The 14,606-nt window shown below is 38.8% G+C and overlaps 1 protein-coding gene across 8 annotated transcripts in view; it reads left to right on the forward strand.

Moving 5' to 3' along the window:
* The window catches only part of Cep152 (centrosomal protein 152), a 75,497-nt gene extending 65,009 nt beyond the window's left edge, over positions 1-10,488 (forward strand). For 6 of the 8 annotated variants that reach the window (XM_090358448.1, XM_090358453.1, XM_090358447.1 and 3 more), the window contains 5 exons: positions 3,128-3,224; positions 4,496-4,599; positions 6,582-6,735; positions 7,211-7,314; positions 9,361-10,488. In XM_090358448.1, coding sequence (XP_090214574.1) covers positions 3,128-3,224; positions 4,496-4,599; positions 6,582-6,735; positions 7,211-7,314; positions 9,361-10,343 — 1,442 coding nt within the window. In that variant the 3' untranslated portion in view covers positions 10,344-10,488. The remainder of the gene's footprint in view (positions 1-3,127; positions 3,225-4,495; positions 4,600-6,581; positions 6,736-7,210; positions 7,315-9,360) is intronic. The other 2 variants (XM_090358450.1, XM_090358454.1) reach the window with 1 other exon arrangement.
* Positions 10,489-14,606: the final 4,118 nt, after the last annotated feature.

Genomic DNA, 14,606 nt, shown 5'->3' on the forward strand with positions numbered 1-14,606 from the left:
CCGTTGATTCTGTCATTTCCCATTACCTTTTTGAAGAAGAAATCCAGATGGGCTTAAGTGGCTGCTTTGTCTTTAACTTGTTATTGTGTTCTATTTATATTCAAAATGCTTTAACTTCCTGAGCTGGCTTCTCTCTCTGCTAGTCTTTCCTGTATACTTAACCCTGCCAAGCTTTGAGGTCCTCTGTGATCCTTTAGGATTCAGTCAGAAGATACCTTATCTACGGTTCCTCTCTTGAATTTCTCTTCTTGGTTAAGTGAGCCACAATTATGTGGCTCCATAGCCCTTGGTCTTTCCTCCATTCCCTCTGTTACCAATCTTCATTTTACTTTTGGGATACCCTGAGGATAAGGAATATGTCTTGTCTTCATCATTATAGTCATGGGGTCCACTGTACATCAAACAATGAATACTTGACTAAGAAACTAAAATTCTAGAAAAGTCCAAAGTGAGTAAGGTCATCTATTTTCTGCATCAACTCTCCCACTTTGCCAATGGCAATTACCTCCCCAATCTTTCTGACTCTTAATCTTTCCTTCCAATCCATTTTCCATAAAGTATTTCCCCCCCCCTTCTTCCAGTCCTGAGGCTTGAATTCAGGGTCTGAGCACTGTTCTAAAGGCTAGTACTCTACCATTTGAGCCACAGTACCACTACTGCCTTTTTCTATGTGTGTGGTACCAAGGAATTGAACCCAGGTCTTTTTGCATGCTAGGCAAGCACTCTACCACTAGGCCAAATTCCTGGTCCCACAAAGCCAGGTGACGATTGGGCTGGATATTGGTGGCGCACACCTATAACCCTTCCCACTCAGGAAGTTGAGATCAGAGGATTGCGATTCAAAGCCAGCTTGAACAAGGAAAGTTTGTGAGATTCTTATTTGTAGTTAAACAGCAAAAAAGCTGAAAGTTGGAGTTGTGGCTGAAGTAGTGGAGCACCCAGGCCCTGAGTTTAAACCCCAATATGAACACAAACACAAAAGTGAATTGGTTCATGACACTGTCTTGTTAAGAGCTCTCTGGTGGCTTGCCATGGCCATTAGTACTAGAACCGATTTAACATGGCTTAAAAGGTTTTTCAGCCTCTACTCCGCCGTTCCCTTCTGTCTTGTCTCCCCAGCCTTTTTACTCTCCCTCAGTAGAACCATGCTATGATCTCTTCAGTTGGGGCCTCTTCACTTTTCCTTTCACCATACTCTCTGATTTCATTGGTTGGTTACCACCTATTCTTACTCCCAACACATTACCTCCTCAGGGAGGAAGTTTTTGTGCCTGATTAGACCTTCCTGTTATATATTCACCATAGCCCCTTCGCTCCTTCACTCTTTAAAACATTCAACAATAAGAACTCAGTCCTATCCTGTACTTAGCACAGTCTCCTTGTAGCTGAGTACTATACATACTTGGTGAATATTGTTGACTGAGAAACTACCTACTACTATCTATGACATACCAAGAGAGGTAACAGTTGGGTCAGGAGCATGGCCTAGTAATAGAGTGCTCACCTAGCATACACGAAGCCCTGGGTTCACAGAAAAAGCCAGAAGTGGTTCTCTGTAGCTCAAGGATATAGCTAGCGCTAGCTTTGAGAAAGTCCAAGGAGAGTGCCCAGGCCCTAAGTTCAAGCCCCAGGACTGGCCCAAAACAAAAAAAAAAATTCAGATGATGTAGTAGTACCAATACTACTTATATGGAAGTCATAGGATTGTCCTGGCAGCCCTGGGTAGGACAATCTAAAAAGTAACTAAAATAAAATAGCACTGACAGTTTAGCTTAGCTTAGCACTGGGCACGTGGCTCAAGAGAGTGCATGGGTAGCAAGTGCTAGGTTCTAATTCCAATACTGTAAAAAAAAAAAAGGGGGGAGGGAACAAAAGGGGAGGGTAAATGTATAGTTACTATAGTTGCATATGCGGATTACTTATCAGTCCAAGTATAGCTGGAATATAGTTACAAAATATTTTTGTGTAACAATGACAAGGATAAATATGCTGGTAACTTATAAATGACATCTGCATATTGTGATTATAAATTGTCTCACATAGTTATTTTGGAATAACTACTATCTTTTATGTCATAATTTAAAAAATAATCCAAGTATGTCACCAGTGGCTCAGCCAATAATTCTAGCTTCTCAGGAGGCTGAGATCTGAGGATCATAGTTTAAAGTTATTCCAGACAATCCAAGAAATTCTACAATTCAACCAGAAGAAAAACAAAACCAAAAAAACCAACCTAGACTCAGAGGCATGGCTTAATTGACAGTGAATATAAAAGCTAAACAAGATTGCACGGCACAGGATTCAAGCTCTGCTACTAATACCAAAAAAGAAAAAAAAAAAAAATCAAGGGTCAGGAGTTTGGCCTCGTGGTAGAGTGCTTGCCTAACTTGCATGAAGTCTGTGGTTTGATTCCTTGGTGCCACATACATAGAAAAAGCCAGAAGTGGTACTGTGGCTCAAAATTGAGTAATTTGTAGGGTTAGCTGATAACTAAACTGAACAAGTATTCAGACTTTTTCCCCTTCCTCTGAAATTCATGCTGATTTCATTTCACATGGACGCTATCTCCTCTCAACATCTTGCATGTATTTCTAAAAATAGTACCTATTTTCTTTTATATTGCTTGCTCAATGATATTCTTCTTATTCTGAGCATAGACTATGTACCTGTTATCCAAAGGTAGATGGAATTAGGAGATACTGTAGATTTTTACAGAGCTTCAGTCTAGCTAGAAAGCAAAACATGTACATATGTGATAATTGCATAATAACTCGAGGACAATGTGTAAAATGGAAGCCAGATTTTAAGGGCGGAGAAAATAGTGATTAGAGTAAGGGTTAATGAATGGATGGAAGAATGAATGAATGAATGAGAGCAACTGGAAATCATGTAGTTTTCCCAATAGACATTGGTTTTGGGAACTTAAGGCACACTTAAGTTAAAAAATGAACACACCAGACATACAAGCCCTCAGCTTAACCTTAATTATGTTTTAAAATCTGTATGCCATTGATTGCATATAGAGATTCCCTTCTTAAATACTTGTTAGCATGACATTTGAAATAGGTTGTAAAAATCCGTGTTAATAAAATTTAAAAAAATGAACATACTATCTCTTTTTTTGTAGAAGAGAATAGTAAATTTGTTGAAGAATTAATAGAAGAAAACAATGGCATGAAAAACAAATTGGAAGACCTGCGAACACTTTGTAAAATTCCACCAAGGTAGATTTTTTTTTAAAGACTTACTTCTAAGCATTCTTCAAATTTATAGAAATACTACCTTTATTGTTTTGTTTTGGAAGTGAAATGTATATAAAAGAAGAAAATCTCCCAAATTTATCCACAAATGGTCCATCCTGTTTACGTTTATTCCTTTATATATACATATATATATATATTTATATGTGTGATGTGTATATATATATATATATATATATATATATACGCACACACACACAATATACATATGCAGATAGTGTTTTTCTTTTTTTTTCTTTTGCCAGTCCTGGGCTTGAGCTCAGGGGGTGAGCACTGTCCTTGGGATTTCTCAAGGCTAGAGCTCTACCACTGGAGCCTCAGCTCCACTTCCAGCTTTTTTCTATGTATGTGGTACCGAGCAATTGAATCTGGGTCTTCATGCATGCTAGGCAAGCAATCTACTACTAGACCAAACTCCCAGCCTAGTGTTTTTTTGTTTTTTTAGTTTTTTTTTTTTTTGGTACTAGGGATCAGACCCAGGGCATTGCATTTGACAATGAAGCACTTTGTCACTGAGCTACATTCCAGCCTTTTACACACTTTCATCATGAGGATTTACCATTATGTATTTGAGGAAACATAGTATTAAAGTTTTTCCTTTATTTTCCTTGTATATGAAGTTAGCACATCTTGACTGGACATTGGTAGCTCACACCTATAGTTAGCTATTCAAGGTGGAGATTGGGAGAATCATAGTTTTAAGGCCAGCTTGGGCAAAAAGTTCACAAGACACCATCTCAGCAAAAGCATCCACCTGACATCCTAGCTACTTGGGAAGCATAAATAGGGGATCGCAGTCCAGGCTGCCACAGGTAGGCAAACAATAAAAACAACCCAAGGGGGCTGGGAATTTGGCCTAGTTGTGGAGTGCTTGCCTAGCATGCATGAAGACCTGGGTTTGATTTCTTAGTACCACATACACAGGAAAAAGCTGGAATTGGTGTTGAGGCTCAAGTGATAGAGCTCTAGCCTTGAGAAAGTCCAAGGACAGTGCTCAGGCCCTGAGCTCAAGCCCAGGAGTGTCAAAAACCAAAAAACAAAAAAAACCCAGGGCACTGCCTTAAAAGTAGCCATAGCAAAAAGGGCTGGGGGAATGATTCAAGAAGTTCAGACCCCAGTAGTATAAAACATCTTCAGCTACTCTCACCTTATTTTATTCAAGTATATGAATGCATTTTTTTTTTTTTAAAGTGAAGTGTTTGTCTTGCAATCTCAGTCTGCAATCATGTCTTTAGGTCACTGTCAGAAGGAGCCATTGAAAGTACTTACCCACAATATAATGGACAGGCATTGGAAGATCTTCGTGGCCAGTACATCAAAGCTGTAAAAAAAATTAAACGTAAGTTCCTCAAGAGAACCCCAAGATCTTAGCATGTTTGGGTCTTTTTCATTGCCAGGAAAGATAAATTCAAACTTAGACCAATATTAGTCCTTTCAGTGTATTTTCCAAATTGCCTTTTCCTTTGTCTTAGGGGAGAGATCATTGATATCAACTCCAAATTATACAGTAATAAATCACTTATGTCAAAGTGATAAAGTAATTTTTATATTGTTGATGATCCTGTTTTGCATTTGTCTGGACATTAATATTAAAGGAAATATCTTTAGTGTAACCTAATAGCATGAATAATTTGAAGCAAAGTAAATGTTACATAAGATGTAGTTACCTCTTGTTTCTAGCAAGCAGTTTTGTCCATGATGATGTCAGATAGCTATAAATTTGCTTGTCTAGTCTCTGTCAGTACTAGGTGATTCTGGCTACTCTTTAGAATGTTTGCAGGAATATAGAACTTATCTTGCTTTTTAATTATAAAATTGTGTAGTATGAGTATATCCTAAGACAATAACCAGTGGATTTAGGTTTTGCTTTTGCTAGTCCTGGGGTTTGAACTCAGGGCGTGGATACTGACCTTGAGCTTTCTTAAGGCTAGTGCTTTACCACTTGAGCCACAGCACCACTTCCAGCTTTTTCTGTGTATGACTGGGGTATTGAACCCAGGTCTTTGTGCATGCTCTGCAAGCATTCTACCACTAGTCCCGCTCCTGGCCCATAACTAGTGTTTACATAGAAAACAAATATATGCACATATACCTCCTGAAATTACATTTGTTTTAGAACAGAAACATCAGGGAAGATCTCATGGCAAATATAATTGGTAGGATGAAAATAATTTGTTCTGAAAACTCAATGTCATTGAAAGTGATTTCTTAGTTGCCACTAGTGATTTTTTTTTTGCTGATAATCTGTTAATAAGTGAAATTTATGCATTTTTTTGTTCTAGTAGGATAACATGTATATTATGTGTTAGTTACATTTCAGAAAGATAATTTGGAAATTTTATGTGGACATGTACTTCATTTTAATGTTTCCTTTTTCAAATAAGGAAAAACACTCATTATTTTGCACAGAAAATGTAGTTTTCAGGTGTTTACTTATGCTGATAGACAGTTATAAGAAGGATAGAGAAATTCTTTTTTTTTTTTTTTTTTTTGCCAGTCCTGGGCTTGAGCTCAGGGCCTGAGCACTGTCCTTGGACTTTCTCAAGGCTAGAGCTCTACCACTTGAGCCTCAGCACCACTTCCGGCTTTTTTCTATATGTGGTACCGAGGAATCGAACCCGGGTCTTCATGCATGCTAGGCAAGCACTTTAACCACTAGGCCAAACTCCCGGCCCCAGGATAGAGAAATTCTAGGTGTAGAATATAGTCCTGGATTTAGCAAAACATGCCATAGCTCATAGTAATCCCAATTAAAACTGTGTTGAGTTAAAGAGGCAAAAAAAATTTTTTAGAAGGTATGAATCTAGACTTCATGTAAATTTCAAAAGGTAAGTGTAAGCCTCCCACTTTGCTTGTACAGTAGTGTATTGTCTGTGTCATAGGTTGTAATTCATTTAGTTAATCAATGCTGTTGGAAATATTGACTAGGTAATGGAACTTAGTCATACTGTCTCCTTCTCTCCCTTCTCTGTCCCTCTTCCCCTCCCTTCCTCTTCCTTCTCCCATTCTTTTTGTATCTTTTCACTGAAACTGGATAGAAATTATGTATAATTGAAATTATAAGCATGTGCCTTATATTTGTCATTTTCTTGCCTATGTGTTTTAGAACAGTACAAAATATACCATATTCCCTTACCTATGTCAGTTGTGGGACTTGAACTCTGGGCCTGGGCATTGTCCCTGAGCTATTCAGCTCAAGGCTACCCCTACCTTTTGAGCCACAGTACCACTTCCCTAGCATTACTTTTGAGTCTACTAAAATAGTTTTTGAAAAAAATGCTCATAAGCTTGCATTCCATGGAGACTTCTTCACTGTTGTAGGTGACATGCTTCGATATATCCAGGAGAGTAAGGAAAGAGCTGCAGAAATCGTGAAGGCAGAGGTACTGCGAGAACGTCAAGAAACGGCCCGCAAGATGCGTAAATACTACCTCATTTGCCTCCAGCAGATTTTGCAGGATGATGGAAAAGAAGGGTACGTTTAGTCTAAACCACTTGTCTATCATCTCTCCAAGTTTCTTATCACAGAATTCACTGTTGTTTTGTGATCAGCTGTTCAGGGTGAAGAGGCTTTGTTTTTGTTTATTGTTTTTTCCGCCAGTCTTGGGCATGAGCTTAGGGCCTGAGCACTGTCCTTGGACTTTCTCAAGGTTAAAGCTCTATCACTTGAGCCTCAGCACCATTTCCGGCTTTTTTCTATGTATGTGGTACCGAGGAATCAAACCCAGGTGTTTGTGCATGCTAGGCAAGCACTCTACCACTAGGCCAAACTCCCGGCCCAAGGTTTTATTACCCTAAATGTTGGCAGAGCTAATAGGTAAACGGTCCTGGAGCTAAATTGTGTGTGGAGCTGAATTTTGTGTGTGTGTGTGTGTGTGTGTGTGTGTGTGTGTGTGCGCGCGCGCGCGCGCGCGCATGCGCTTTTTTTTTAATTCTGGAATCTCCCACAGGCCTGAGAGAAGAATTATGAATGCTGCTAGTAAACTTGCTACAATGGCAAAATTGCTGGAAACACCTACTGCTAGTAGATCCCCAAGTAAAACTGTACCATCAGGTATGTCCGAATCAGTTGCTCAGATGGCTTCTCTTCTTTTCAGTATGAGAAGAAGTATAAGGAGTAAGAGTTAATTTGTCAGGTTGTCGTAGGAATTACTTAACCTAGAAAAATATATACACACATACATGTACACACACACAAACAGAGCAGAGTTTCTATTTCAAGTAGACAGCATGTCCACCAGCTGTTCATTGTTGCTGCCATCCCTACAGATGGTAGAAAAGATTAAAATTTTTTAATTGTCCTTGAGTAGTTTTACAAAGGAGGTGCCATATATTAGAGCAATTTAGGAATATAATGTATCATGATCGCTGTCACCCCTTTCCACATTTCCCTTCAGTTTAAATAACAAAATACAATAAATGGAATGATAACAGGGTTATAAAGGTTGTGATGGATAGGCCAGGAGCTGAAAGAAAGAAGACAAGTATGTGGTTGATAATAGGAAGCTTCAGTTGAAAACTGCTAGAGGATACCATTCAGGAGAAGGAAAAGATCAAAATTGCACCATGTGGAGGCTCTGGCAGAAAGTGCTGGGCTTTAGAAACACCTATGGGATACTTAGTTTGTGTTCTAAAGCAATGACAACCAGGTAGAGACACTTTTCTTTCCATATCTTCTTTCCTAACACTAATATCGAGCTGGGTGACAGGAATCTTGCAAGCATGACAGTATCCATGTAGTTAAATACCCAAGAGGACTTATGAGTACCCCTGTCTAGTGTGAGAGCTGTTAGGTATTTCTGACCAAGTACAGCTCACCTGCCCTTCCCTGACAGGCAACGGAAACAGATGAAGGATCAGGACAAGCATTTAAATAAGAATAGGCATACATCACCAATGGAAAGCCGCAACCATAGAACAAAACACAAATAACAAAACCAAACCAACAGAATTTGTACCTAACACAAAAGAGTTAGTAAAACAGAATGCAGAACTTGAGAAATTCAGTTTTGGTTTATTTTTTTCTGGGTAATGGGCCTTGAACTTGACCTGGGCACTGTCCCTGAGCTCTTTAGCCCAAGGATACCGCCCTACCCTTGAAAGCCCCACTTCCCAGTTTTTCTAGAGGTTAATTGGAGATAAGAGTCTCAGGTCCTTTTGTGCCCAGTCTGGCTTTAAACTTTGATCCTCAGATCTCAGCCTCCTGAGTAGCTAGGATTACAGGTGTGAGCCACCGTGCTGGATTCAAGGACAGTATATAGGTAGTGATAAATCTGGCTAGGAAGAAAAGGTAGGTTTAAGTATGTGTGTTAAAACTTAAAGAGTAACCAACAAAGAAATGGAAATAGATGATACATCTTTCAAGCTAGTAGGGAAAACCTTGGGGGGTGGGTGGGACATTAACAGAATCAAAAGGAACAGGAAACAAAACCCAGACAAGCATGAGCAAATAAAAAATAAAAGTTGGTGGGAACATCAGCAATCCTAAGACTGAGATTGTTCAGGAATTCATGAGCAATTACTTGTGTAAGTTTTGGAATGGTGGTAGGAAGTTTAAGTACTAAAGGGGCAGCGGCATATCACAATCTTGTAGATCTGAGACACCAGTATACACATGCTGACCCCAATAGAACCAAACCCTTTTCATGCCTCTTGAGGCCAAGGTACAGTATGTGGATGCCTGTAATCTGTGCTGTGAGACTTGCTTTTGACACGGTTCATTATCATAGCTAACTAAATCATCAGCTCTTTTTAGCTTGTGCAAAGGGGTGTGTACTTGTGAGAAGTGGGTGGATGGGGATCTTCTTACCAGACTCTCTTCTTTAGAAAGTCTACACTTAACCTCAGAAATTGGAAACGTGGACCTTGAAATGTTGTAACACCTATTGCAAATTAACGATAAATTAGCTGGACAGCAATCTCAGTGTATTCCATTTCAGGAACAAACTGTGTTTAGTGGATGACTCCATGTTTAGCATTGGTCTGTTTTTCTTTGACAATGATTAAAATCTATATGCATTCTTTGAGACTATATAAAATCCTGTATTTATTTTTCTCCTTAACATTAATTTTCTCCTAATTTGTGTTCCCTTGCACGTAGTAGCACTGCCCTTGACTTCAGAGATGCTGAATGCCATTGAAAAATCAAAAAGAAATGATGTGAATCAGAATGTACCTCGTTATATTGAAAGCAAATCAAATGGTGTAAAAGCTATCCCTGGAAGTATTTGCGAGCAAATTCCTAAGAGGAGGGCTGCTTGTAATTTACAAAGGCGGTTAGAGAATTCAGAGCATGCAGACATAAAGCATGTGGGTAACAAAGGGTCACCTTCAGACTTCGAATTTGGGGATGGTAGTTGCAAGCACCTAGACATTCTGTCAAAGAATGTAGTTCCTGAGTTTGTTCTATGCGAAGGTGAAGGAAGTTTGATATCACACAAGAAGAAAGACCTACTTGGTGGCACCTGCTCGGAAACACTTCTACATTCAGTCACATACCCCTTTCTTGGAACATATGGAAGTAAACCCTCATCTGGATCCACACCAACAAGCTTTCAAGACCCTAATGAAAGACCTGCTTCCAAGGCATATATGAGCAACTCACCGTCGGAAAGCGACAGTGCTTTATCTGAGAAAAGTCAAGGTTTAGGTGTGCAGGAAACTCCAGTAAAGGATGGAGGAGACTTCCATAACTCATTCGATTGGCTTTCCAGCAATGCCCCTTTCCTCCGTAACAGTCATGAAGCATTGTCTTTACATGATAGGCCACAAGGAACTCTGGATACTCTAAGTGATTTGATTCCATTCAAACAATTTTCAGCACTCAGTTGTCATCCGGAGAAATGTCAGAGTTATCACACTTCGGGCCTGTCAGAAGAACCCGGGTATTCCCAGCAAAGGAAATCCAGTGTGGCTCTTGGACACCCATCTCATCATACAGCTGATAGATTTAAGTCAGATTTCAAAAAACTTAGCAGTACTATACCGTCTTCAATATGTCAGCAGCCTTCAAGAAAATTGATTGCTCCCCTGGCTAGCCAGCAAGACAGTGGCTTTGACAGCCCCCTTGTCAACCTAGACTAATTGTGTTTAAGGAGAATCGTGTATGCATTGACAGGAAAATCAGAAAGGAAGACTTCAGACTGAAGGAGGAAAAAAAATTGTGAGCTCTGCCTTTTTCCAGATGTTTCCATAACATTATCTGAGTAAAGTCTTCTCATAAAATGACTTGAGATATTTATGTTGCCTTAATGTTCCAAAGGCGTGATGGTAATGTGTTCTAATCTGCTTCTCTGTGGTGCTTGTATTTGGTTGCTAATCCATCTATTTTTATACTTATGAATTGGCTTGTATTTTGCAGTGTTAAATTATTTAAATAAAATCGCATCTAATCCATAGAATTGTCATGGCCCATTTTGTAGTTAACAGAAATGTTATCTTTACATCCTGTGTGAAATTCACCTAGAAAAACACATATAAACTATTTGATTTGCATGTAACACTTAGGCAGATGTAATTTTTGAAAGTAGCTCTGTGTGGTTTTTTTTTGAGGGGGGTTGGGGGAAACAACATATGCTTAATCTACATATACTTTTCCTGGAATCATACCATTATTTTGATTCTTACTTCCAATTGGAAAAAAGAGATTTTGAATTTAAAAAAATGTTCTGGTTTTATTATTTAAAATATATTTCCCAAACTTTTTCTGTTATTTTGTGTGTAGAGACTTGTTTTATTTATTTACCTGAAATAGTATATTCTTAAAAACTGAAATAAGCCTTGTTAGGAAACTGAAAATTGTTACATTTATTAGTGCCGAATTTGAAAAGTTGATGCTATGGTTGGGGTTGTAATTCTTGATGAACTCATGCAGAAGTATTATTTTCTAGATGTGTACAGATTCCTAGAGGGAGAGATAAATATTTTAGGTTGTATGCACATTCTTCCTGAAGCCTGTTCTTAGGATTTATAAATCTCACTGCATTCATATGATAGACTAACTAGCTAGTGGTAAGACTGATGACAAGATATTTTTCTTGTTAACCGTTTTTTTGGTCTTATTAACCTAGGTGCTGTCTTTGAGCTCTTTTGCTCAAGGATAGCATTCTACTATTCAGAGCCATGGCTCTACTTTTCTTGTGGTTAATTATAGGTAAGAGTTGCTCAGTGACTTTCCTGCTTGTGCTGCCTTTGAGCCATGATTCTTAGATCTCAGCCTCCTGAGTAGTTAGGATTACAGGTGTGAACCACCAGTGCCCAGCTTGTTAACCATTTCAGAATGCAAGAACCTAGAAGTGAAACTTACAGAACTTGGGAAGGTTCTGCCATATTGTGACCAGAATAGACAGGGTTAAAATTTTTCACTGTATTTCATTGTTTTGAGACAACAGGATTATATAGGAGTTAATCTAGTGCTTAGATGATAGAACAGGAAGGAACTGGGAGCTGCTCAGACTACCTGATGACATTTAAACCTCTGTTGTGGTGATTGATTTTTATATGTTGCTGGATCTCATTTGCTAATACTACATTTAGGATTCCTGTGTGTATATCTCCAGAGGAATATTGGTTTCTTGGTTCTTTTTCATCTGAGTCTTGGTTTGATAAATGGATAATGTTGGTCTCATAGAACCAATTCCAAAGTTTTATACTGCCTCTATTTGCTAAAAGAATTGGTTTGGATTGGTATTTTATGTGCACTGGGTGAAATGGTTGTGTGTGTATGGTGGTGTAGGGCAGATTTTTTTAACTCACGATTCTCGTGTTACAAAGCTATTCACAATTTTTGTTTTAACGAGTTACGTTTTTTTGATTTTGAGGAATTGGGCCTTATCTGAATCATTTCATTGGTGGACATAAAAGTTGATTATAATATCCTATTAGAATTCTTTGAATTTCAGTAGCATTGGTAATGATCTTTTCGTTTCTGTTGGTGTTTTTGTGTTATCTTTTAAAAAAGAATGTAGTCTAGGCTACATGAGTTTGTTGATGCCCCACCAACTTCCAAATTTTTTTTTGGGGGGGGGGGTTTATTGTGGGTTATGGGACTTGAACTCGGCCTGGGCCCTGTCCCTGAGCTTAAGGCTACTGCCCTACCCCTGGGCCTGGAGGTTGTCCTTAGCTATTCAGCTATCACCTTACCCTTGAGCCACAGCCCCACTTCCCATTTTCTAGAGGTTAACTGGAGACAAGAATCTCAGAGTCCTTAGTGCCTGGCCTAGTTTTGAACCAAGATTCTTAGATCTCAGCCTCCTGAGTAGCTAAGATTACAGGCGTGAACTACCACGCCCAGCTTGTCTTGTTTTTTATTTCCTTTTTTTATTCATTTTCTTTTCTGACTTTATTTCCCTGCGCCTGTTGACATTAGGATTCATTTACTTCACTTTAAAAGAAAATTGATTGAGGGGGTGGAAGTTTGGCCCTACTGGTAGAGTGTTTGCCTAGCATGCACAAAGACCCAGGTTCAATTCCTCTGTACCACATACAGAGAAAAAGACAGAAGTGGTGCCCTGGCTCAAGTGGAAGAGCTCTAGCTTTGAGAAAGCCCAAGGACAGTACTCAGGCCCCAAGTTCAAGCACTAGGAGGAGTGGGGGGAAAATTTGAGCTTATTGTTGTGAAATTCTTTTCTAGCATAATTGCTTAAAATTTGTTTTCCCCTCTGAGTATTGTTTAAATTTGATAGGTTGAAGTTTTGTTCTCATTGAGTTCACAATGTTTTCTAATTTTCCTTGTAATTTTTTTGATCATTGCCTGAATTTCCTTGGGAGATGTAAAAGAAATGTCTACTTCCAAGTTGGTATGCAACCCAGAGTGACCTGAACAAGTCCAGTTTGACAAGTAAATGAGTTCATTAGGGATTGCTTACAGAGAAGTGGACAGCTTATGGCTAGCTGCATTTTTCCAAAGTTCCCCAACCCCTTGTCACCTGCCAACCACCTATTGTACAGGTGGCTGTGACTAATTGAGTGGATGTCCTTGTAGCATCACAGAGTGAGAAAACACAAGTACCTACAGGTTCAGATAACCCAGGGCATGGATAAAACCAACCTCTGGGAAAGTTACATGTTTCTATGTACTCTGGTCTTATTGGACATTCTGATGGTCTCAGCAAACACTATCCGACTATAAGAAGGATGGTTTTGTTTAACAGCAGTCTAGTATGGCATTGCAAGATGGACTTAGGGTTCAAAGGGTTGTTCTCCCTATTGACCTGTGAGTTAATCAGGAGTATGTGACTATTTCTTAGCGTTTGGAGGGTTTCCCACATTTCTTTCTGATGTTTATTTTATTTTAGTTTTTGAAGTAACAGCTTTATTTAAAATAATTCACATACAGGGCCGGGAGTTTGGCCTAGTGGTAGAGTGCTTGCCTAGCATGCATAAAGATCCGGGGTTCCATTCCTTGGTACCACATACATAGAAAAAGCCAGAAGTGGTGCTGTGGCTCAAGTGGCAGAGTGCTAGTTTTGAGGAAAAAGCCCAAGGACAGTGCTTAGGCCCTGAGACCAAGCCCTAGGATTGGCACCAATAATAATAATAATAATAATAATAATAGTAATTCACATACAATTTACCTACTTAAGGAATACAATTCAGTGGTTCTCAGCATATTCTGATGTTTATTTTTACATTTCTTTTTTGTTGGAGATTATACTTCGAATGATTCCAGTACTTTTGATTTTCCTAAGATTTTTTTTCTAGTCTAACACAAATCTATTTTGGTCCATCCTGGGGTATGTTTCAAATATACTTGAAAACATTGGCTGGATTGTTCAAAGTGTTGTTTAGCTATATTTGCTTGGCTGTGTCATTTAAGTGTTTTGCCTGTGCTAATCTGCCTGTTGTAAGAGCTGGGCATAGTTGTTGAATTAATTTTTCTTTCAATTCTGTCAGCTTTTGCTTCATCTGTTTTAGGAATTTTATATTTTTATCTTTGTTATATACTTTCTACTGTGTGGGCCTGTTAATCATAAAATACTACTTCTTGTCTCCAGTAATAGTTTTATTTTGCCCAAGGCCAGCACTATACCACTTGAGCCACATATTACTTCTAGCTTTTTCTGTTCATGTCATACCAGAGAGTAGAACCCAGGGCTTCTTACATGCTAGCTAGGCAAGCATTCTACCAGCCCCAAGTAATATTTTTCTAAGTGCATGTTTACTCTTTACTGAAGCCACGCCAGCACTCTTTCCATTATTATTTGGTTTTGGTTCAAGCAGAGTCCTTGCTTGATTTTTTATTTTTTAATTTCCTCACCAAAATTTGATTTTGTGAGTTCTTAATCATGTTGTATACAAAGTATACTGGATTAGATTCTGTGTTTTCCTGACCTCACCAGCCTTAGA

This window comes from Megascapheus bottae, chromosome 25 (genome assembly GCF_031878675.1).
Source record: "Megascapheus bottae isolate mThoBot1 chromosome 25, mThoBot2.hap1, whole genome shotgun sequence".
NCBI classification, from domain to species: Eukaryota; Metazoa; Chordata; class Mammalia; order Rodentia; family Geomyidae; genus Megascapheus; species Megascapheus bottae.